This window comes from Gossypium hirsutum, chromosome A05 (assembly GCF_007990345.1).
Source record: "Gossypium hirsutum isolate 1008001.06 chromosome A05, Gossypium_hirsutum_v2.1, whole genome shotgun sequence".
Classification (NCBI taxonomy): Eukaryota; Viridiplantae; Streptophyta; class Magnoliopsida; order Malvales; family Malvaceae; genus Gossypium; species Gossypium hirsutum.
The window spans coordinates 97,100,025-97,124,716 of record NC_053428.1 but is presented as its reverse complement, the minus strand read 5'-3'; the positions used below and the strand labels follow the sequence as shown (position 1 = coordinate 97,124,716).

The 24,692-nt window shown below is 36.6% G+C and overlaps 1 protein-coding gene and 1 long non-coding RNA gene across 5 annotated transcripts; both read left to right on the top strand.

The window, feature by feature from the left end:
• The first annotated feature begins 1,521 nt into the window (after positions 1-1,521).
• Positions 1,522-17,865, top strand: LOC121228973 (uncharacterized). Its single transcript, XM_041112025.1, has 5 exons — positions 1,522-2,085; positions 16,527-17,327; positions 17,426-17,518; positions 17,593-17,737; positions 17,843-17,865. Exons 1-5 carry the CDS (start codon positions 1,522-1,524, stop codon positions 17,863-17,865), a joined length of 1,626 nt encoding a protein of 541 aa, XP_040967959.1.
• A 1,924-nt stretch (positions 17,866-19,789) lies between these two features.
• Positions 19,790-23,094, top strand: LOC107959874 (uncharacterized). 4 transcript variants are annotated; one of them, XR_001700996.2, is made up of 5 exons: positions 19,790-20,129; positions 20,212-20,307; positions 20,881-21,010; positions 22,261-22,535; positions 22,834-23,094. It is a non-coding gene; the product is annotated as an uncharacterized lncRNA (long non-coding RNA). The 4 variants fall into 4 exon arrangements; XR_005927333.1 differs by having other exon boundaries at positions 20,881-21,196; XR_005927334.1 differs by having other exon boundaries at positions 19,810-20,129; positions 20,881-21,105.
• The last annotated feature ends 1,598 nt before the right edge of the window (positions 23,095-24,692 follow it).

The following is a 24,692-nucleotide window of genomic DNA, read 5'->3' as shown; positions in this document are numbered from 1 at the left end:
CTTATGGATGCGAATGCCCGAGCTCGTTGAGTTGAGTCCGAGTTCGCTTATGGGTGGGTTACATGGTAGCTTGGCTACATATGTGGCACTTATGTGCAGACTTTCCATGTATCCGAGTTATATTCCGATGTGTTCAACGGGTAAAATTCTAGTGAAATGGAAGAATACTCAAGATGCAAGTGACGTATTGGTAAGTGTTGTAGAATGGGCACTTTGGACAGGTATGTACTTAACCCTCGGGTTGAGACTTGATACGACAACAATAATGTAGTAAGACAATGAATGATGAATAGAAATGTGATATATGTTTTGGTGATATTATGCTAATGTTGGTTGGTATAATTGCTTTGTTAAGTTATTTGTTATATTCATGTGAACTTACTAAGCATTTATGCTTACTCCTTCCCTTCAATTCCTTGTAGTTTTGACAAGCCGGTTTAGAGATCAGGACGGTCAGAGGCACGCTCACACTATCAACGGACCATCTCGGTATGGTGCCTTGCTTATTTTGGAACTATGGCATGTATAGCATTATAATCCTTTTGTGTATATAATCTTATGATATAGATCATGGATGGCATGGAAATGTTTGAGAATGATTAGCTGTTGGAGTGGCTAATCGAGATTATATTTGATAACACGTATGCTTTATGTGCTAACTAATTTATGGAAATCCATAAAATGGTGAAACTGGTTATAAAACAGAATCACACAGCAGCAGTGACGTGAGTTTGAAAAATCACTAAAAATAGTAGAGATAGAATTAGATGATGAATAAAATATGGAATTTAATATTAATGAATCTATTTTCATGTAGAAGAAACAAAATAGGTAAAAGAGTTGTATTTTATGAAATATTTACGTTTTGGTGAAACAGGGTCAGAGCAATTTCTGAATCCCCTGTTCTAAATTTAAAAATTCACCATAAATTGTACAAAAACAATTAGGAGTTGTACCTTAATGTATGAAATACTTATTGAGTCTAGTTTTGTGAGAAACAAACGGTATAGTCATTGAGACTATGGATAGGGATATATCTGATCCGTAATACACAGGGGTCAGAGTAGCTGAACCCTGAAACAGGGGAGACTTTAACTAATAAACTGTACTAACTGGCCTAACAAAAAATTCTAGAAAAAAATTATAAGTAGATATATGAGTCTATTTTTAGGGAAAATTTACAGAATTGGATTTCGAGTTTCATAACTCGAGGTATGGATTTTTTAGCGACTGTGACGCAGTTAGCCAACTTGTTTGGAAATTCTAAAATAAATTGTTTGAGCTGTTTAATTAATGAATTAAGTTCGTTAACACCTCGGGCTCGACTCCGGTGATGGTCTCGGGTACGGGGGCATTACAGTAGAAGACATTAAGAATGAACCGAAAAGGGTTTTTGTGAGGTGCATTGCTTCCCCTAACTATCCATGGAGAATTAGGGCTAGCTACAGTCCTGTTGCGAAATACTTGCAAATAAAGACGTTTCAAGATGAGCACCATTGTTCGATTAGTTTTAAGAACAAAATGGTGACTGCTGCTATGATTGCCCAACATTTTGAAGCAACTATCAAGGATCATCCTAAGATGAAGCTGAGGGAAATCCAAAGAAGATGTGCTTCTGAGATGCATGTAAATGTGACCATTGACTGTTGTTATAGAGCGAAGAAAATAGTGAATGAGAAAATGGCTGGGAATCATAAGGATGAATTTGGTTTGCTATGGGACTATGCTCATGAGTTAAAGTCAAAGATGCCAGGAAGCACAATAAAAATGGTTGTTCAAAGGGTGACAGCAGACTCCCTTCCACATTTTAAGAGGTATTATGTGTGCTTTGATGCACTAAAGAGAGGCTGGAAAGTGGGGTGTAGGCCACTCATTGGATTAGATGGTTGCTTCCTAAAAGGCCCATTTAAGAGTGAATTTCTCACAGCTGTTGGAAGAGACGCAAACAACCAAATGTTCCCTATTGCATGGGCTGTGGTTGAAGTGGAGTGCACTGATTCATGGGGTTGGTTTCTCAGTCTCCTATCAACTGATTTGGGCTTGGAAGATGGGTATGGGTACACAATTTTCAGTGACCAACAAAAGGTTAGTAAATATGCAATTTTAAGCTTGATATTGTTTTTTTAATCTGTTATTTGTATTTAACTAAAATTTTCTAACAATCTATCTCGTTCATTAATTTGACTTAGGGCCTTGAGATTGCAATTTCTGACATACTACCAAGGGTGGAGTGTAATATCCCGAATTAGAGCCTAATCGGAATAGTAGTTTCATGACCACAAATTCGAGATAGAAATAATTATTTTATGATTATTTTGAGGTCTATGATATGATTGCATGATTGTGTGAAAATTTCGTGAAGAAATTCTATGCATAAAGTGCTTAATTTGAAGTTAGGGACTAAATTGAATAAGTTGCAAAACTTGTATTCTAGAAGTTTCTAGTATGAAATTGCTTTGAAATATTAATTAGGAGGTCTTAAATAGAAATTTTACCAATTTCAAAGTTTATGGACAAATATTGGACATGAATGGAATTTTTGGAAAGTTTAGTAGTAAGGGCATTTTGGTCATTTAGGGGTAAAATGAATTAAAATACAAAATTAAAAGCCAATTTTGCTTATCTTCTTCACCATGGACGTGTATACCAAGGGAGACTCCATGGCTAGGGTTTCCAAGCTTCCAAGCTCGATTGTAAGTCCGTTCTAGCCTCGTTTTTAATGATTTTTACGTTTTTAGAGTCCCGGTAACTTGATTTAGCTTATGCTAGCAATAATTCAACCTAGGGTTCATATTTGGAAAAATACCCATAGGTGAAATTTGTATATTTTCGTGTTTCATGATAGAATATGAGGTTTTAAATTATGTTAGACAACTTATGCTACTCGGTTTTAAGTGAAAACGAGCGAAATGGCTTAATCGGTAAAAATATCTAATAGTCATAAGTACATGTTAGAGTGAGAATTTGATGTTGCCATAGAAGGGAAAAATGATCAGTGTCATAAAACATAAGAAAATAGGATGAAGTGTAATTTCCGAACCCTAGGGCAAAAGTGCAAATATGCAAAAGTTTAGGGGTACCAAGCTTTGGGTACCAAGCTGCATTTTAGCACCGCTTTTCATCCACAACCGATGGTCAATCCGAGCGGATAATTCAGATACTTGAGGATATGTTGAGATGTTGCATCCTCGAGTTTAGTGGTTAATTGGGAACGGTATTTACCTTTGATTGAATTCGCTTACAACAATAGTTTTCAATCAAGTATTAAGATGGCACCTTACGAGGCCTTGTACGGGCGTAAATGCTGTACACCATTGTTTTGGACCGAGCTCGGTGAAAGTAAAATTTTCGGAGTGGATTTGATTAAAGATGCTGAACAGAAAGTAAGAATAATTTGTGAAAGTCTGAAGGCAGCATCAGATCGTCAGAAGTCGTATGCGGATTTAAAACTAAGAGATATTGAGTATCAAGTGGGAGACAAAGTGTTTCTTAAGGTCTCGCCTTGGAAAAAGATACTCAGATTTGGCCGTAAGGGCAAATTGATTCCGAGATTCATTGAGCCGTATGAGATCTCCGAACGAGTTGGCCCAGTTGCATATAGGTTGCTTTTACCCCCTGAACTCGAAAGAATCCACAACGTTTTTCATGTTTCGATGCTTCAACGTTACAGATCCGATCCTTCGCACGTAATAAACCCCTCCGAGGTCGAAATTCAAGCCGATATGAGTTATGAGGAAGAACCGATTCGTATCCTAGCTCGTGAAGTGAAAGAGTTGCGAAACAAAAGGGTTCCGATAGTGAAAGTGTTATGGCTCAAACACGGGATCGAAGAAGCTACTTGGGAACCCGAGAACTCTATGAAAGAGCGATACCCAAACCTATTTACCGGTAAGATTTTCGGGGACGAAAATTTCTTAAGTGGAGGAGAGTTGTGACAGCCCTAAAGTGACACTAGTCGGAAAGCGGTTTCGGGACCGCTAAACCGAGTCACCAAATTATTTGAATGTGATATTTATTGTCTAAAATTTGTGATTATGAATGTGTGAAAGTTTTAGGCTTCGATTTAGTAAATTGCATGTGAATTTAGTCAAAAGACTTATGGGTGACATTTTTGAAATGTGATAGGCTAATCTACAAGGACCTAATAGTGCATGTAATCAAAAGGGAGGACTTGCATGTCAATTTTCCCCCCTAATATGTAGTGGCCGGCCATGAGCATGGGTGGACAAGATGTTATGGCTAAAAACATGTCATAAACATGTTGGGGTAATGCATTATGTAAGGATTAATAAAATAAAGAGCATGGGCAATAAAATATTAGTGTTAGTAGGATGAGAAACAAAAAAAAAAAGAAAGGATGTGTGTGATTGTCCCCCCATTGCCGTGAGTTGAAGGAAAGAAAAAAAAAGTGTTCATCCTTTGGTTCATCCTTGGCCGAAAATTTTAAGGAGGAAGGAAGAAGAAAGGTTGAAGAGGTTCGGCCATGCATGTAACTAGGCTAAGGTATGTTTGATGATGTTCCATGAGATGCATGCATGTTTTAGTTGTTAGCTTGAGTTCTACCTAGCCCATGGTCTAAATCTTGCTATGTGATGGAAATGACACTCGGCCATGGATGCATCATTCTTGCTTGGTGTTGATGTTGTGTTGGTGAGATATCAAGTTATTTTTGTGACCAAGTTGAAATTTGAATTTTCGGAATGAGTAAGGTTTTCGGCTATGGTAAATATAAGGGTGATGGATGTTGTGTCATGCTAAATCTAGATGAACAATGTTAGTGCTTATATCTCGATATTCATGAGTTTCTTTCTTGGTTTTACCTCAAACCCATGAAGTATTTTAATTGGTGTTGTTAGAGGTTTCGGTCATGGGATTATAAGCTTGTTAGTTTTGATGATGAAATTTATGCCTTGCAAGGGTAAATGGTGTCTTGATGCATTCGGCCATGGTAGAAAGTAGATGTGAAATGGTAGTAAGATAAAATGCAAAATGTTAGTATTTGATTACTAGTGTATAAATGCGTATTAGCCGAGTTTTGAATTTGAAACGAAACGGTATATAACCAATACAAGTAACCATACTTGTGGGAAGTATTAAGCATATAATTGGCCTCAACATATACATGCATACTCGGCCACATGAGAAGATTAGTGTTGCATGCATTCGGTTAGAGGCAAGAATATTGATGCCTTTATCTTGGTTAGGACAATCGGCTAAGAGGGAGTGTGGGTTAATATGTTGAGTTGATGCATGATTTCACATGTATGTGACTTTAATGTCTAATGTATAAATATGGGCTAAGTGCCTTGTGTTCCTCTTTTTGATGCTCAAATGATTAAATCAATTTATTTGTTTAATTAAGCTCAAGAGCAAAGGGGATCTAAATCCGATAAAGGGAAGGAAAAAGTGGTCGAATAGCCATCGAAATCGTTCGACAACATCCGAGGTAAGTTCTTGAGTAATAGAGCTTAAATTATGATTTGATTAGATCATGTTTTAAGCAAATCAAAATCATGCTCTTTGTGTGTGGCTATTGAGCCGAAATTGCAGGAGTGATAAGTGTCTTGTGTTTGAGTTTTGCTAATGAAAATGAAATACGAATGTGTCATGATTTATTGTTAAATGTGCATGGTTATTCGAATGATGTCCGGGCTACGTCCCGAAGGCTTTGTGCTAAGTGACCATATCCGGACTAAGATCCGAAGGCATTTGTGCGAGTTACTAATTCCGGGCTAAGCCCGAAGGCATTGGTGCGAGTTACTAAATCTGGGTTAAGTCCCGAAGGCATTTGTGCGAGTTACTATAACCGGGCCATGTCCCGAAGGCATTTGAACGAGTAGCTATATCCGGTTAAATTCCGAAGGTACGTGATTCGGGAATGAACGATCTTGCTATAAAAATTTCAGTAAATACGCTTGTAACATCCCAACATTGAGGTACGTTTCGTATGTGCTTTGAATTAGTTGAGCCCTTACAAATAAGTATTCGCTCAGTTGATAAATGGGCTACCGGCCTTTGGCTAAGTTGATCTTTGTGTATGAATATAAGGGTTGGTAATGTGAAGTAAGTATGATATTGAAAATTTGTGCATATGAAATTATCTGTTTAGCTACATGAATGCTATACTTTGGTTGTGTCTAAATTCTTTGCTCAAAACTTACTAAGCATTTAATGCTTACTCCGTTTCTTTGATTCTCTGTTTTATAGATTTTGGTTCTTCAGCTATCGGACTCGGGATTTTGAATTCGAAGTCGTCCACACTATCAAAGCTCCTTTTGGTATACTTTTGGTTGAACTTTGAAATGGCATGTATAGGACCACCCTTTTGTTGTTGGTCATGAACCCTTCGGTATTGTGTAAATTTGGATAGCCATGCGAAAATGGCTTAAATATACTTTGATCATAGCATTATAATCGTTTTGTATGTTGTCCGTCGAGAGGTATGGAAATGTTGGCAACGGTTAACCATGGAAATGGTTATTCATGATCACTTTTGATATATGTATGACAAACTCTAGTTGATCCATGAAGGATCATGAAATAGGTAAAGTTTACCTTAAAAATAGATGCTGGCAGCAGCAGTGATGTGGATGTGAAAAATCACTAAAAATAGTAGGAATGGAATTAAATAGTGAATAAATTATGTAATCTAACCTTGATGAATCTATTTTCATAAGAAAGTAACGAAATCTTAATATGAACAGTATATTATGAGATGTTAAAGTTTTCGTGAGACAGGGCCAGAACGGTTTCTGGATCCCTTGATCTGACTTTGGAAATTCATTATAAATTAACCAGAGACATTTAGAATTCATGCCATATATGTATAGATTCCTTTTTGAGTCTAGTTTCTATAGAAAGAAACGGCATCAGTATTGAATCCTTGTACAGGGAGATATCTAGGTCGTAATGCATAAAGGTCAGTGTAGTCGCACCCTGTAACAGGGGAGAATTTAACTAATAAACTGTACTAATTGGCCCAACAAAAAATTCTAGAAAAAAATCTGTAGGTGGAAATATGAGTCTAGTTTCAGGGAAAAATTACGAAACTGATTTTCGAGTTTTGGAACTCAATATATGATTTTTAAAGTGACAGTGACGCAGTTAGCCAACTGCCTGGAAATTTTTAAAATGGACTGTGAAAATGAGTGGTTTAAGCCGTTAACCCCTCGTGTCCGACTCCATCAACGGTCTCGGGTGCGGGGTGTTACAATTAAATTGGTATCAGAGCGACGGTTTAGTCGATTCTAGGACTACCGTAATACGTTGGGTCTAACTATACATGCCATTATGTGATTTATTTGATAGTGTGGTGATTTCTGACAATTGAAATGTGTTTATTTATAGTAATGGATCCCGATCCCGACCGAGCGGTAGCTGATGATCTTGAGAGAGTAGCGCCTGCTCCCGCACTAGGGACAGCGCCGGCGGACTCTCAACCTAATGCTAGTAATCCGAATGATGAAGCTAGACAAGCTTTCTATAGCGTGATGAATGATTGGTTCAACCAATACATTTGAACTAATACGGTTGTTCCACAACCTCCATTCCCGACAAACACAACCCCCGCACCTACCATACCTCCGGTATCTGACAAAATAAGGTCAAATAAGCCCCTAGTTGATAGAATTCGAAAACATGGGGCTACTGAATTTAAGGCTACGGATAGTGATGATGCCGAGCAAGCTGAATTTTGGTTGGACAACACTATTCGGGTACTCGATGAGCTATCTTGCACACCCGATGAGTGCCTAAAGTGTGCTATCTCCTTGCTACGTGATTCTGCCTACTATTGGTGGAATACGTTGACTTCTGTTGTGCCTAGAGAGCAAGTAACTTGGGAGATTTTCCAAATCGAGTTTCGGAAAAAGTATATCAGTCAGAGATTTATGGATCAAAAACGGAAGGAATTTCTTGAACTTAAACAAGGTTCCATGTCGGTTACCGACTATGAACGAAATTTTGTAAGGCTTAGCCGGTACGCACGAGAATGCATTTCCTCAGAAGCCGTAATGTGTAAACGTTTCGAGGATGGATTGAATGTTGATATAAAGCTGTATTTGGCATTTTGGAAATCCGAGAATTTGTGGCACTTGTCGAGCGAGCTTGCAAAGCCGAGGAGCTCAGTATGGAGAAAAGAAAAGCTAAGGCGGGAGCAAGGGAGTTTCGTAAGAGGTCTTCGGGGAAGCCCTTCCCACAGTCATCGAAGAAATTTAGAGATGGCTTAGGCCGGTCTAGAGACACTTCGGGCTTTTCTAGACGAGATTGCGATCGACCCCTTTCGAGTGCACGAGTCACTTCGGTCGCCAGTGTGGGAAATGATCGTCGAGATAGAACGGAGTTCCAGTATTGTGGCAAATGGCATTCTGGAAGTTGTAGATTCCATGACCGCTCCTGCTACAAGTGCGGGTCAGTTGACCACTTTATCAAAGATTGCCCGAGATTGTCTGAACAGAATGTAAATCAGAGTGGGAAACCGAGTGCTACCACTGCTCGAGGTAGACCATCTAGAAACACGGGAAATGCTAGTGGTGGTCAGAGAGGATTTAGAGATGCTGCGACCAGATCTGAGGCTCGTGCTCCTGCTAGGGCTTATGCTATACGCGCACGCGAGGATGCTTCCTCGCCAGATGTTATTACCGGTACTTTTACTCTCTTTGATACTAATGTGATTGCTTTGATTGACCCTGGTTCTACTCATTCGTATATATGCGAAACCTTAGCATCCAGTAAGACTTTACCTATTGAGTCTACTGAGTTCGTAATTCGGGTGTCAAATCCCTTGGGTCGTTACGTGCTTGTCGACAAAGTGTGTAAGAAATGCCCTCTAGTAATTCGAGATTCCTGTTTTCCGGTGGACTTGATGCTTTTGCCGTTTGATGAATTTGATGTTATTCTTGGTTTGGATTGGTTGACCGTGCATGATGCGGTAGTGAATTGCAAAAGCAAGACTATTGATTTGAGGTGCGCAAATAACGAGATAATCCGAGTTGAGTCTAAGGACTTAAAGGGGTTGCCAACTGTAATATCAGCAATGTTGGCCCAGAAATATGTAAGAAAAGGGTGCGAAGCATACCTCGCGTATGTACTTGATGACAAAGAATTAGAAAAGAAACCCGAATCTGTGCCGGTGGTTTGTGAATACCCGGATGTTTTTCCTGAAAAATTATCAGGTTTACCACCTGTTCGGGAGGTAGAGTTTGGTATTGAGCTTGTACCTGGAACTACGCCAATTTCGATAGCTCCGTATCGTATGGCACCAACCGAGTTAAAAGAATTGAAAGCTCAGTTGCAAGAGTTGACGGATAGAGGTTTCGCTCAACCAAGTTTCTCACCTTGGGGTGCACCAGTATTGTTTGTGAAAAAGAAAGACGGAACCATGAGGTTGTGCATTGACTATCGTCAGCTGAATAAAATGACGATAAAGAATAAATATCCGTTACCGCGTATTGATGATTTGTTTGATCAACTAAAGGGAGCCTCAGTGTTTTTAAAGATAGATTTGAGATCGGGTTATTACCAGTTGCGAATTCAAGATTCGGATATACCCAAAACTGCTTTCAGAACGAGATATGGCCACTACGAGTTCTTAGTGATGCCGTTTGGGCTCACTAATGCCCTTGCGGTATTTATGGATTTGATGAATCGGATCTTCAGACAGTATTTGGACCAGTTCGTAGTTGTGTTCATTGACGACATCTTGGTCTATTGAAGAGATGAGACCGAACATGCTGAGCACCTGAGATTAGTGTTGCAAATTTTACGGGATAAACAGTTATATGCTAAGTTCAGTAAGTGTGAGTTCTGGTTAAGAGAGGTTAGCTTCTTGGGCCATGTGGTATCTGCATCGGGTATTCGAGTTGACCCGAGCAAAATTTCAGCCATACTTAACTGGAAGCCTCCGAGAAATATTACTGAGGTTCGGAGCTTTTTGGGACTCGCCGGTTACTACCGACGGTTTGTAAAAGGTTTCTCGATGATAGCCACACCCATGACGAAGCTACTTCAAAAAGATATTAAGTTCGAATGGACGGAAAAATGTCAGAAAAGTTTTGATCAACTGAAAACTTATTTGACTGAAGCCCCAATTTTAGTACAGCCCGAATCAGGCAAAGAGTTTGTCATCTATAGTGACGTCTCCCTACTTGGGTTAGGTTGTGTGTTGATGCAAGAAGGTCGAGTTGTGACCTATGCGTCGAGACAATTAAAGCCACATGAGAAAAATTATCCGACCCATGATCTCGAATTAGCTGTCATCATATTCGCCTTGAAAATATGGCGACATTACTTATTTGGTGAGAAGTGCCATGTATTTTCGGATCACAAAAGTCTCAAATATTTGATGACTCAAAGAGACTTAAATCTGCGACAAAGACGTTGGCTTGAGTTGTTGAAAGATTATGAGCTTGTCATTGATTACCACCCGGGAAAGGCTAATGTGGTTGCGGACGCCTTAAGCCGGAAATCATTGTTTGCTTTACGAGCGATGAATGTACACTTGTCTGTTCTACCCGACAATGTGTTAGTAGCTAAATTAAAGGCCAAACCATTATTGATTCATCAAATTCGTGAAGCTCAGAAAGTCGACGATGAATTGGTTGCAAAACGGGCTGGATGTGTTCCGAATATGGAATCCGAATTTCAAATTGATGATGACGATTGTTTGAGGTTCAGAAGTCGGTTGTGTGTTCCAAGAAATTCAGAACTCATTTTGATGATTCTGAACGAAGCCCATTGTAGCCGAATGTCAATTCACCCGGGGAGTACGAAAATGTACAACGATCTGAGACGCCAGTTTTGGTGGCATGGTATGAAACGAGACATTTCCGATTTTGTTTCGAAGTGTTTAATATGTCAGCAAGTAAAGGCGGAACATCAAGTGCCTACGGGTTTACTCCAGCCAATCATGGTACCTGAATGGAAATGGGATCGAGTCACGATGGATTTCGTATCTGGGTTGCCAGTATCGGCAAGTAAGAAAGATGCGATTTGGGTTGTTGTGGATAGACTGACTAAGTCGGCTCACTTTATCCCCGTACGTACGGATTTTTCATTGGATAAACTAGCTGAATTGTATATTTCTCAGATTGTGAGATTACACGGGGTACCTATTTCTATCGTGTCGGATAGAGATCCGAGATTCACCTCGCGATTTTAGAAGAAATTGCAAGAAGCTTTGGGTACCAAGCTGTATTTTAGCACCGCTTTTCATCCACAACCGATGGTCAATCCGAGCGGATAATTCAGATACTTGAGGATATGTTGAGATGTTGCATCCTCGAGTTTAGTGGTTCATGGGAACGGTATTTACCTTTGATTGAATTCGCTTACAACAATAGTTTTCAATCAAGTATTAAGATGGCACCTTACGAGGCCTTGTACGGGCGTAAATGCTGTACACCATTGTTTTGGACCGAGCTCGGTGAAAGTAAAATTTTCGGAGTGGATTTGATTAAAGATGCTAAACAGAAAGTAAGAATAATTTGTGAAAGTCTGAAGGCAGCATCAGATCGTCAGAAGTCGTATGCGGATTTAAAACGAAGAGATATTGAGTATCAAGTGGGAGACAAAGTGTTTCTTAAGGTCTCGCCTTGGAAAAAGATACTCAGATTTGGCCGTAAGGGCAAATTGAGTCCGAGATTCATTGGGCCGTATGAGATCTCCGAACGAGTTGGCCCAGTTGCATATAGGTTGCTTTTACCCCCTGAACTCGAAAGAATCCACAACGTTTTTCATGTTTCGATGCTTCGACGTTACAGATCCGATCCTTCGCACGTAATAAACCCCTCCGAGGTCGAAATTCAAGCCGATATGAGTTATGAGGAAGAACCGGTTCGTATCCTAGCTCGTGAAGTGAAAGAGTTGTGAAACAAAAGGGTTCCGATAGTGAAAGTGTTATGGCTCAAACACGGGATCGAAGAAGCTACTTGGGAATCCGAGAACTCTATGAAAGAGCGATACCCAAACCTATTTACCGGTAAGATTTTCGGGGACGAAAATTTCTTAAGTGGGGGAGAGTTGTGACAGCCCTAAAGTGACCCTAGTCGGAAAGCGGTTTCGGGACCGCTAAACCGAGTCACCAAATTATTTGAATGTGATATTTATTGTCTAAAATATGTGATTATGAATGTGTGAAAGTTTTAGGCTTTGATTTAGTAAATTGCATGTGAATTTAGTCAAAAGGACTTATGGGTGACATTTTTGAAATGTAATAGGCTAATCTACAAGGACCTAATAGTGCATGTAATCAAAAGGGAGGACTTGCATGTCAATTTTCCCCCCCTAATATGTAGTGGCCAGCCATGAGCATGGGTGGACAAGATGTTATGGCTAAAAACATGTCATAAACATGTTGGGGTAATGCATTATGTAAGGATTAATAAATAAAGAGCATGGGCAATAAAATATTAGTGTTAGTAGGATGAGAAACAAAAAAAAAAAAGAAAGGATATGTGTGATTGTCCCCCCATTGCCGTGAGTTGAAGGAAAGAAAAAAAAGTGTTCATCCTTTGGTTCATCCTTGGCCGAAAATTTTAAGGAGGAAGGAAGAAGAAAGGTTGAAGAGGTTCGGCCATGCATGTAACTAGGCTAAGGTATGTTTGATGATGTTCCATGAGATGCATGCATGTTTTAGTTGTTAGCTTGAGTTCTACCTAGCCCATGGTCTAAATCTTGCTATGTGATGGAAATGACACTCGGCCATGGATGCATCATTCTTGCTTGGTGTTGATGTTGTGTTGGTGAGATATCAAGTTATTTTTGTGACCAAGTTGAAATTTGAATTTTTGGAATGAGTAAGGTTTTTGGCTATGGTAAATATAAGGGTGATGGATGTTGTGTCATGCTAAATCTAGATGAACAATGTTAGTGCTTATATCTCGATATTCATGAGTTTCTTTCTTGGTTTTACCTCAAACCCATGAAGTATTTTAATTGGTGTTGTTAGAGGTTTCGGTCATGGGATTATAAGCTTGTTAGTTTTGATGATGAAATTTATGCCTTGCAAGGGTAAATGGTGTCTTGATGCATTCGGCCATGGTAGAAAGTAGATGTGAAATGGTAGTAAGATAAAATGCAAAATGTTAGTATTTGATTACTAGTGTATAAATGCGTATTAGCCGAGTTTTGAATTTGAAACGAAACGGTATATAACCAATACAAGTAACCATACTTGTGGGAAGTATTAAGCATATAATTGGCCTCAACATATACATGCATACTCGGCCACATGAGAAGATTAGTGTTGCATGCATTCGGTTAGAGGCAAGCATATTGATGCCTTTATCTTGGTTAGGACAATCGGCTAAAAGGGAGTGTGGGTTAATATGTTGAGTTGATGCATGATTTCACATGTATGTGACTTTAATGTCTAATGTATAAATATGGGCTAAGTGCCTTGTGTTCCTCTTTTTGATGCTCAAATGATTAAATCAATTTATTTGTTTAATTAAGCTCAAGAGCAAAGGGGATCTAAATCCGATAAAGGGAAGGAAAAAGTGGTCGAATAGCCATCGAAATCGTTCGACAACATCCAAGGTAAGTTCTTGAGTAATAGAGCTTAAATTATGATTTGATTAGATCATGTTTTAAGCAAATCAAAATCATGCTCTTTGTGTGTGGCTATTGAGCCGAAATTGCAAGAGTGATAAGTGTCTTGTGTTTGAGTTTTGCTAATGAAAATGAAATACGAATGTGTCATGATTTATTGTTAAATGTGCATGGTTATTCGAATGATGTCCGGGCTAAGTCCCGAAGGCTTTGTGCTAAGTGACCATATCCGGACTAAGATCCGAAGGCATTTGTGCGAGTTACTAATTCCGGGCTAAGCCCGAAGGCATTGGTGCGAGTTACTAAATCTGGGTTAAGTCCCGAAGGCATTTGTGCGAGTTACTATAACCGGGCTATGTCCCAAAGGCATTTGAACGAGTAGCTATATCCGGTTAAATTCCGAAGGTACATGATTCGGGAATGAACGATCTTGCTGTAAAAATTTCAGTTAATACGCTTGTAACATCCCAACATTGAGGTAGGTTTCGTATGTGCTTTGAATTAGTTGAGCCCTTACAAATAAGTATTCGCTCAGTTGATAAATGAGCTACCGGCCTTTGGCTAAGTTGATCTTTGTGTATGAATATAAGGGTTGGTAATGTGAAGTAAGTATGATATTGAAAATTTGTGCATATGAAATTATCTGTTTAGCTACATGAATGCTATACTTTGTTTGTGTCTAAATTCTTTACTCAAAACTTACTAAGCATTTAATGCTTACTCCGTTTCTTTGATTCTCTGTTTTATAGATTTTGGTTCTTCAGCTATCGGACTCGGGATTTTGAAGTCGAAGTCGCCCACACTATCAAAGCTCCTTTTGGTATACTTTTGGTTGAACTTTGAAATGGCATGTATAGGACCACCCTTTTGTTGTTGGTCATGAACCCTTCGGTATTGTGTAAATTTGGATAGCCATGCGAAATGGCTTAAATATACTTTGATCATAGCATTATAATCGTTTGTATGTTGTCCGTCGAGAGGTATGGAAATGTTGGCAACGGTTCGCCATGGAAATGGTTATTCATGATCACTTTTGATATATGTATGACAAACTCTAGTTGATCCAGGAAGGATCATGAAATAGGTAAAGTTTACCTTAAAAATAGATGCTGGCAGCAGCAGTGATGTGGATGTGAAAAATCACTAAAAATAGTAGGAATGGAATTAAATAGTGAATAAATTATGTAATCGAACCTTAATGAATCTATTTTCATAGGAAAGTAACGAAACGTTAATATGAACAGTATATTATGAGATGTTAAAGTTTTCGTGAGACAGGGCCAGAACGGTTTCTGGATCCCTTGATCTGACTTTGTAAATTCATTATAAATTAACCAGAGATATTTAGAAGTCATGCCATATATTTATAGATTCCTTTTTGAGTCTAGTTTCTATAGAAACAAACGGCATCAGTATTGAAGCCCTGTACAGGGAGATATCCAGGTCGTAATGCATGAAGGTCAGTGTAGTCGCACCCTGTAACAGGGGAGACTTTAACTAATAAACTGTACTAATTGGCCCAACCAAAAATTCTAGAAAAAAATATGTAGATGGAAATATGAGTCTAGTTTTAGGAAAAAATTACGAAACTGATTTTACAGTTTTGGAACTCAGGATATGATTTTTAAAGTGACAGTGACGCAGTTAGCCAACTGCCTGGAAATTTTTAAAATGGACTGTGAAAATGAGTGGTTTATGCCATTAACCCCTCGTGTCCGACTCCGGAAGCGGTCTCTGGTGCGGGGTGTTACAGACAAAATGGATTAAGTGGAATTATGTAAGAATGAATTTTAGTGGTAAAACAGTGTTGGACAGCAGCAGTTGCATGACTTTGAAAATTCACTAAAAATTGTGGAAGTTGAATAAAAATGCAAATGATATATGAAAATAAAGCTTAATGAGTCTATTTTCACATGAAAGAAACAGGGGAAGTAAAATAATTCTATATTGTGTGATGTTTGAATTCTTGTGAAACAGAGTCTGAATGAATTCGAGATTCCCTGTTCTGAATTTATAAATTCACCATAAATTGTAAAAAAGTTATTAAGAGTCATACCTTACATGGATGGATTCCTTATTGAGTCTATTTTTAAGGGAAACAAACTGCATGGTTGTTGGAATTCTGTAGAGGGATAAATTTGGTTCGTAGTGCACAGAGGTCAGAGTAGTCATACTCTGAAACAAGGGAGACTTTAACTAATAAACTGTACTAATTGGCTAAACCAAAAATTCTGTAAATTTTTTGGAAGAAATATATATGAATCTAGTTTCAAGGAAAATTAACGAAACTAAATTTAGAGTTTTGTAGCTTCAGATATGAATGATTTAGTAACTGTAACTCGATAACACATCTTAACCTGAATATGTGTAATTGTACAATTATAGTGTTTTATCTTGAAAAGCATGGTAGTAATTGCTTATTATTTTCATATGAACTTACTAAGCGTAAAGCTTACCCATCCTTTCCATTTCTTTAGTATTGGCAGGTCGGCTCGGGGTTGGAGATCGTCGGAGGCAAAATCACACTATCAAACTATCATTTTGGGAAAATTAATTCAAATATTAGAAATATCAAGTGAGTGGCATGTATAGGAAGTTGGTTTGTGATATGTATTTTTATTATGATTTTGACCTTACGTATCAGTCTGCATGGAGTTATCGTATATGATCATGAGATGTGGTCCTTATCCATTATGGTTTATAAGTTTAATTAATCGTGCCATGTCCTACGTTTTGATGTGATGATATAGTTAGCTTTGTTTGTTATGCATGTGTTTGAAAAGTTTTGAATTAAATGAAATTTTATGGCCCCGTTTTCGTCTATGTGTATTGTTAAGTCTGGTAATGCCTCGTACTCTGTTCCGGCCTTGGATACGGGTAAGGGGTGTTACATAGAGCATAGGAATTGTGCGAGGCACGTGTTTACAAATTGGTCAGGGAGGAAGTTAGGGAAATCTTATGAGTGTGATTTCTGGCAGATTGCAAAGTGCACGACTGAGAGGGAGTGGGAGGATCTATGTTCAGCACTGGAGAAGAAAGATAAGGATGTTTACGATAATTTGATGAAAAAGTCTCCAAAGACGTGGACTAGGGCATTTTTGGGGACTACTTGTAAATCAGATATAGTTGATAACAATTTGTGTGAAGCATTCAATTCAAGTATTGTCGAAGCTAGGTTCAAAAGCATTATCAGAATGCTTGAGGATATTAGGACCAAGATGATGACTAGGATAGTACAAAAAAGGAAGTTATGTAATGGATGGAAGCAAAATTATGGTCCATTGGTGAAAGCTAAGTTTGATGCCAACAAGAAGGACTGTGTAGAGTGGCAACTGATATGGAATGGTGAAAATGGATGTGAGTTGAGGAAAGGAAGTTATCAGTATACAGTGGATCTAAGTCAAAGGATATGTAGTTGTAGAAGTTGGCAAATAAGTGGGATTCCGTGTTCCCATGCATGTGCTGCCATGTATCACCTAGGGCTTCAACCAGATGAATATCTACATGAATATTATCACATTGATACCTATAAGAAAGCTTACTCTTTTCCAATACAGCCCATAAATGGGCCACATGATTGGGAAAAAGCTGGTATTCAGCCTGTGCTACCTCCTATTGAAAGGAAGATGCCTGGGAGGCCCAAAAAGAATAAGAGGATGGCTAAAGATGAACCCAAAAAATTGAAGCCTGGTCATTTGAGTAGGAAAGGTCTACTCATGACATGTACTCAATGTGGCCAACATGGCCATAATAAGCCGTCTTGCATAAATTCGAAACAGGTACAGTGTTGTTCTTTAGTTATAAATATTGAGTACATTTTTTATTTTAAAATTTTTTTAATTTTGTTTAACCAATGATTATGTTTAATTTTTTGTAGCAAGATGCCCAACCACCTAAACAAAAAGGGAAATCTTCCATTAAAAGGTCAACTACCTTAGATAAATCTAAGGGAAATCTTCCATTTTTTGCAGTATGTTTCTTCCTTTTACTATTGATATGAGTTATTTTATACAATGTTAATATTAATATAAAATGCTCTTGTAGTCTAGTAGAACCACAAGGAGCATGACGACAGCTTCATGCCAAGATGGTACTGGACAAACTTCTTCAACACCCAAGTTGCGAAATAACAAGCGAAAGGCTCCTCTCGACCATCTGGGAACACAAGAATCAGTTGCAGGAAATACGAGTAAATCATCGTTGTTTTATTTTGAATGACTTATGTTGTTTGTCTTGTGATTCACTATAATAACTTGCTTTCGAACTTATGTTGTATATGTTTTCTATTTAACAGAACCATCTCGTGACAGCTCGTGATCTAAAAAGTACTGTGTAAGGTATTTTGCCTACAACATTTTGGCTTTGGAACAAAAGATGGTAGTTACATTTTGAGCCTACAACATTCTGGTTTTGGAATTTCCCATTGTTGAATGTTATTTTGTTGTATTGAAAACCAATATGTTGGTTTTCATTTTGGTTTATGTATAGCTCATTCACATTTTGGTTTTTGGCTGGTATAGCGTTGATGATGTATAGGGTGAATGTTGTATAGACTAATCATATGCTCACTACAGGAAAATAGGGCTTTAGCGACGTTTGAACAAAAAACGCCACAAATATTATAAATTAGCGGCGTTTGCAATAAAAACTCCACAAAAAACTGAGCAATAGCGGTGTTTTTGGTCCAAACGCCGCTAAAAACTGAACAATAGCGGTGCTTTTGGAAAAACGCCGCTATTGGTCGAGGTTTTAGCGGCGCTTTTGGAAAAACGCCGCTATAGATCGAGGTTTTAGCGGCGCTTTTGGAAAAACGCCGCAAAAAAATAATTTAGTTTATGGGTTATGGTTTAGTGTTTAGGGCTTAGAGTTTAGGATTTGGGGTTTGGGGTTTGGAATTTAGAGGTAAATATGGTAAACTACTTAACTTGTGTATTTTGGATTTTTTTTATAATATAAATCTAAATAAGATAAATATAAATTATTATTTTAAAAAATATATATATCAAAATGGGTTAAATCCCAAAAGTATACATGAACAATGGTTTAGTGTGCAATAGGTTAAATCCTAAAAGCATAAATTATGAACACAATTATTGATATAACATCATTTTATATTTATATATTGCATACATAAATATTTATATTTATTCAATATAAAAATATATTGATGTATTTATTTTTTAAAATGTGTATGATTAAATCAAAATTAAAGTTTCAATTATACATTTAAACCACAATTAGAATTTCACATCTACAATTACACATTAAATCGAAATTCATATATAATTCTGATATGTATCCTTATCAAAATTTAGGTGTATACATATAATTAAATATCTAATTATGGTTTAAGGGTTGGGGTTAAGGGTTTATGGTTTATGTTTTATGGTTTAGAGTTCAGGGGATAGGGGTTATGATATAATGTTTATTATTTTGGGGTTTAGAATTTATGATTCAAGATTTAAGGTTTAATGTCCATGGTTTAAGGGTTTAGGGTTTATGATATAATGTTTATTGTTTTTGGTTTAGAGTTTATGGTTTTGAGTTTGTGGTTTTTTGTTTTACAGTTAGGATCGTAGTACTGTTCATGGTTTTAGGGGTTAGGCTATTAAGGTTTAAGAGTTAGGATTTTTGATAAGATAACAAAAAATCAAATTATTTTTGGGTTTAGGTAAGTAATAAGATTTTTTTTAATTACTTTTATCCCTTGTAATATATATATTTAGGGTTTAGGATATAAGTTTATAGTTTGGGGTTTAGGTTTAGGATTTATTGTTGGAAAATTAAAGCAACATTTGGATTTTATTGAGAAAAATTTTAAAAGTAAAAATATAGAAAAACACATGTCAAAAATGGAAAAAAATAAAATACTATTAATTAAAATAATTTTAAAGTTATTTTTGGGTATATGACTAATTTTTAAATTTATATATTAATTAATTTCTTATATAATTATAAAAATGATAATATTTGTTTTAATATATTAAAATTATCAATATAGTTTAAATTATTTAAGAGATAATGATAAAGTTTATATATATTAAAACAAAATAATAGATTTTTAGCAGAGCAAAACGGCACCATTTTGTGTAAAGGGAAATGACTTTTTGCGGCGTTTTTAAAAAAAAACTCCACAAAATATAACCAATAGCGACGTTTTTTATAAAAACACCGCAAAAAATCTTACACAAAACGGCGCCGTTTTATTACCCAAAATGCCTTAAAACTTTTTCCCTAAATCGGTTCCCCCTTCCCCCCGAAATCCTAAAATCTCTTTTTTTTTCCCTCCTTTCTTTTTCCCAAAATCGGTTCCCTCCCCCCTCCCCAAAGAAATCCCAAAATTTCACCTGAAATTAGTAGAAGCAATGATCAAAGAAGCAATGGAGTTTATGTAACCTTCTCTACTTCACTTCTCGAATAGAAAAAGAAAAAACCCTAGCGGCTACACTTTTCCCTCACTTTCTAAACTTGAATCCGTTAATCATTTAAATCAATGGCTAAAGAAGTAGCAGTAGCATCGACGCCGCCTCAATCATCTGCGCCACCATTGGGATCTACCGTTATACCGTCACAAAAAGAAAGTAAGATTTTTTTCTTTTGGATTCTTTTTCCTGTTTCTCTTTCTCTCCTAATTGAAGAATATTTTGATATCCTTTCTCAAAGGTGCATTCGGTAGCCTGGAATTGCACCGACACCAAGCTTGCTTCCAGTTCCGTCGATCAAACCGCTCGAGTTTGGCATATTGAGCCTCACGGTCATGTAAGCTGTCACCCCTCTTTTTTTAATTTTCTTCGTTTTTCATTGTTTCTTTCTCTTTTGGGTATTTTGAATGTTGTTTTTTTTATTACAACACTAATAATGAATTGGGATTTGATTCGCGATGCGTCTTCGTGCACTCGTTCTCATGGGCATCCTTTTGTTTAGGCTTTTAGGATACTCAAAATAAATCTTCTTATTTTTGGATATAAAAAATCTTGTTTCTGAGGTTGCTATGATTGCATTAGTATATTGATGAGAAATTTTGATGGAAAATACTAAAGATATCAACGATTGGACTATGATTTTTTAATGGAAAAAGTAAGAAGATAAAATCTCAAAATTCATTCAAGTAAAGTAACTGCTTTTAGGATACACATACAGTAATACAAGCAGTTTTTAGATACCTTGATAGCTGGCGTCTTAGTCTTTTACATCCGTTTTTATTGTATCTTCTCCAAAAGCATGTTTCCTTTTGCACAATTTATCTGAAATTGATTTGGTTTGTGTCTTGAATGTTGGAAATTTAATAAATTCCCTGTTGTTAATAGTGATTTTCTCTAATGTCTGGTGCAGGAAAAGGCTAAAGATATCGAATTGAAAGGACACACTGATAGTGTGGATCAACTATGTTGGGACCCTAAACATGCTGATCTCATAGCAACTGCATCTGGTGATAAGATTGTTCGTCTATGGGATGCTCGAAGTAAGTAAATACTGTTTTATGTTATTGTTAGAAGATCGAAGAGGAACTACTATAGCTTGTACAGCCATGATTATTATGTTGAATACCATGATCGGGTAAGGTATTCAATTTTACAGGTTTTGTTATGTTAGAGCCTCCTAGTACTGGTTTTACCAATTTAAATTGCGATTGTTGCATTGCATCTTGGTGAGTCCCGTATATTTAAATTTGTTTATGATTGGTGGCTGTGATATATGTACCGCATGTTGGGTTTTTAATTTCTTATGTGATTCTCCACTATGTTTACTTAGTTGTTACATTCTTTGTTCAAGTCCTTTCAATAGTTCAATCTATGTTATGCATCAATTTGTGAACTGTATTTGTTTCATTAGTTCAGTATTGGAATTTGAGCATTACTTCTTTGCATTTTTTAAAGTTGATAAAGTCTTGAAAATGATTCAGACTAAATCCTTCTTTTATTTGTTTATAACTACTGATCATCTTGAGGTTAGCTTCAATCAAATCTGAGGTGTTCTCTTTACTGCACCAAGAAGAAACATAAGTTATTTTCCTTAGTTTGCAATGAAACATCCCCATAGCATGTTGCCTTTATTCCCACCACCTGCTGCTAATCATACACTTTATCATGTTGCATGATCAAACTTTGAGACCGTGCCATTATTTCCTTTTGCCATATAATTTTGTTAAAATAAATTACATTTCTGCGTGCTTGGACTCTTGAGGATGGAATTATTGCTTTCATTTTGTACCCACCTCAGCTCCAAGCCTAGCCCCAGACCTTATGTGTGCCTTTTACCAATATCCTAGTTTCTAATGTACTTTATTGCAATATTGCAGTGGATAGAAGGGAATAAGTCATAAACTATTAGATTATTCTAGTGAAATAAAACAAAAATAAAAATGCGATGCATAGGCTACTACATCTGCCTACTAGCACTAAGTTTTACAAATCTTGGCCAGAAAAAAAATTTCCAGTTTCTAAATTGTTTTGTGAAAATGAAAAAATTGCTTCATATTAAATAGTTTTAAATATTTATTATGTAAAATAAATAACAAAAATATTACAGTAAGATAGTATCTTGTTCAATTATTACATCTATTGTATTATCATCTTTAAATGTATACATTGAGTCAGCTTTAAATATATAAATTCTTGGGAAATTTTACACAAGTAATATATGCCAGTTTTTTTTTATCTTTGTCTGTTTCTGCTAAGTTGTATGGTATAATTCGTGTCGTGAACTTTGCAGGACAATCCAATAACTGGACCATGGATAGCTCAGGGAGTGCTGTTGGTAGGAAAGAAAGTGGAACAGTTCCACCATTAGATAAAACAGGAGGTGATGAAAGTTGTATCATTGTGAATGAAGCTGAACTTCATTGTCATCCTCATAGGCAAGGCAAACAAAAATTGAAAACTACGGTCTTTTAAAAAAATTGTCAATTTTGTTATGATCAGGATCAGCAAAGCAGAGAGCTGTCTCAAGATCACATATCTAAGCGAGCCAAGAAACTAAGAATGAAGGTATGGCTGGGGTGAAATGTTGGTACTTTTCTGGCTATGTCTGCATGTATTAGTCGGCTGTTGTAATTTTTTCAGTTAATTTTTGCGTTCAACTTAGTAAGAGAAACATAGGAAGAGGCAATAAGGGAAACATAGGAAGAGGCAGGTGTTGAAGTGGAAGTCATTTCCCCTTTTGTACAACTGGATATTCCCCTTATTGGACAAGTTAGAATAAGCATCCTTAATTTACTTCTGTATCTCATGTACATTTATGTAAGATGTTTATGTATCTAACATCGCTCTGTCTTTTTTGGAGCAGACATATGTAATCTTCTTGGCAAAGCTGAAGAAGCCCCAAGTTTCACCAGGACCAGACATATGTAATCTTCAGTGCTGTCTCTTTGAATTGGGCGACATTCCCTTTGATTCTTTGGCATTTTCTTCCATTTTTGTTACTTTGAATTTGGTATGAGCTTTTTGTTTTTCTTTCTTTCCATAAATGTAAATGTGCTTAAAATTTATCTAAAAATTCTCATCGACATAAATTTTCATAAATTGTATTATCTTTCTGTTGCTGGTAGATTGCCCATTTATTTAAACATAATATTTAAATTCTAAATTTAAATTCATCAATTTTTATATTTAGTTTTAAAGTTAAAATTTTAATAGAAAATTTAATTTAATTAATATTTTTTATTTATCCTTAAAAGTATATAGTTTAAAGTTTCAAAAATAAAATATAATATAGAAAATAAATATTATTTAATAAAAATGTATATTTTTAAAGGTTACATTCTTTAGCGGCATTTGTGAGAAAAGCGCCATTAAAGGTTTGTTCTGTAGCGGCGTTTGTAAAAAAAAGTGTCGCTAAAGGTTATGGTCTTTAGCGGCGTTTGCGGGAGAAGCGCCGCTAAAGGTCATGGTCTTTAGCGGCGTTTGTGAAAAAAGCGCCGCAAAATTTTGCGGCGTCGTCTATAGCGGCGTTTTTTGTAGCGCTTGTGAAAACACCGCTAATAGTTTTAGCGGCGCTTAAAGGCCAAAAAAAAAGCCGCTAAAAGTCTGTTCTCTTGTAGTGGCTTTTGTAAAGTACATTTATCCAAATCATATGCTTAAATGATCAAATTTATCCTTTTAGTCTTATGTTTATTTTCACTGCATTATTTATTAAGCTAAATTAAATTAGGCATAAACAACAAATATTGGTCATTACTTCCAAGCATAATGTTAAATTACATAAAAAACAACCAATATTTTTCAATCAACATTTGCAACTGCTAGTTGCATATGCCTCTTACCAGTACTGCCAAAAAAGAAACCTATGGTGATGCATACAATACATAACATAGAGCAAGAAAATAACATCTTATACATTGACTTCTCTTTCTTGATAACTTTAATTTTTTTGCTTCATGGTCAACATTTTCTTCCTTAATGCTACTTCTCCTTCAACACCACAAATTGATCTACCTCCTTCAACCTCAATGTCAACAGCACTACTGCCACCATTATGGTTACCATCAAATGCAACCAAATCCATAGCATTCTTTCTAAGTGCTAAATTATCCTTCAAAAGATTTCATTCACTATCAGGCAATTGACGCAGTAACTCAGTCGCACGGTCACACATTTTCCCATCGTACTACTTGAAGAAATCACAACCACCATCCTACAAACAAATCCCAATTCAGCCAAATTGAAATAATCCAAAATGAAAACAAAACAAATACTGAGATTTATAAAATCATCAAAATTGAGCTCAAGCTCAATTTGCAAATAAAAATTCTTTACTTACCCGAAAATCTGAACAACCATAAAACCTCCTCCCCGAATTTAAATCGCTCCATGAAGTGTCTCTTGGAGCTAACTTATTGCAGTGACATTTTACTGCTGGTCTATCGTATGCATACTCCTTCCACGATGAAGTAACAACATTTGCATATGACGATTTTTTCTTCGAACCATGCGTTACCCAACCTTTAGGCTGACTATTCGAACTATGTGAATCCATGATTTCAGACGACAAGGAAGAAAAATAAAAATTTTTGGAAAGATTAAGGATTTCACAATTTGGTTCTAAGGGATTTCACGATTTCATTCCTAATAGTTTTAGGGATTTAATGATTTGATTCGTAAAAATTTTAGGGATTTCAAAAAGATTTCGGAATGCTATCGATTTAG

Excerpts from the sequence above, each read along its gene's own strand:
- LOC121228973 (XM_041112025.1), top strand. The coding sequence starts at position 1,522 with ATGGTGACTGCTGCTATGATTGCCCAACATTTTGAAGCAACTATCAAG. Across the intron at positions 2,086-16,526 it reads TTTTCAGTGACCAACAAAAG|ATTGCAAAGTGCACGACTGA; the intron begins GTTAGTAAATAT and ends GATTTCTGGCAG. Across the intron at positions 17,738-17,842 it reads ATCAGTTGCAGGAAATACGA|AACCATCTCGTGACAGCTCG; the intron begins GTAAATCATCGT and ends TCTATTTAACAG.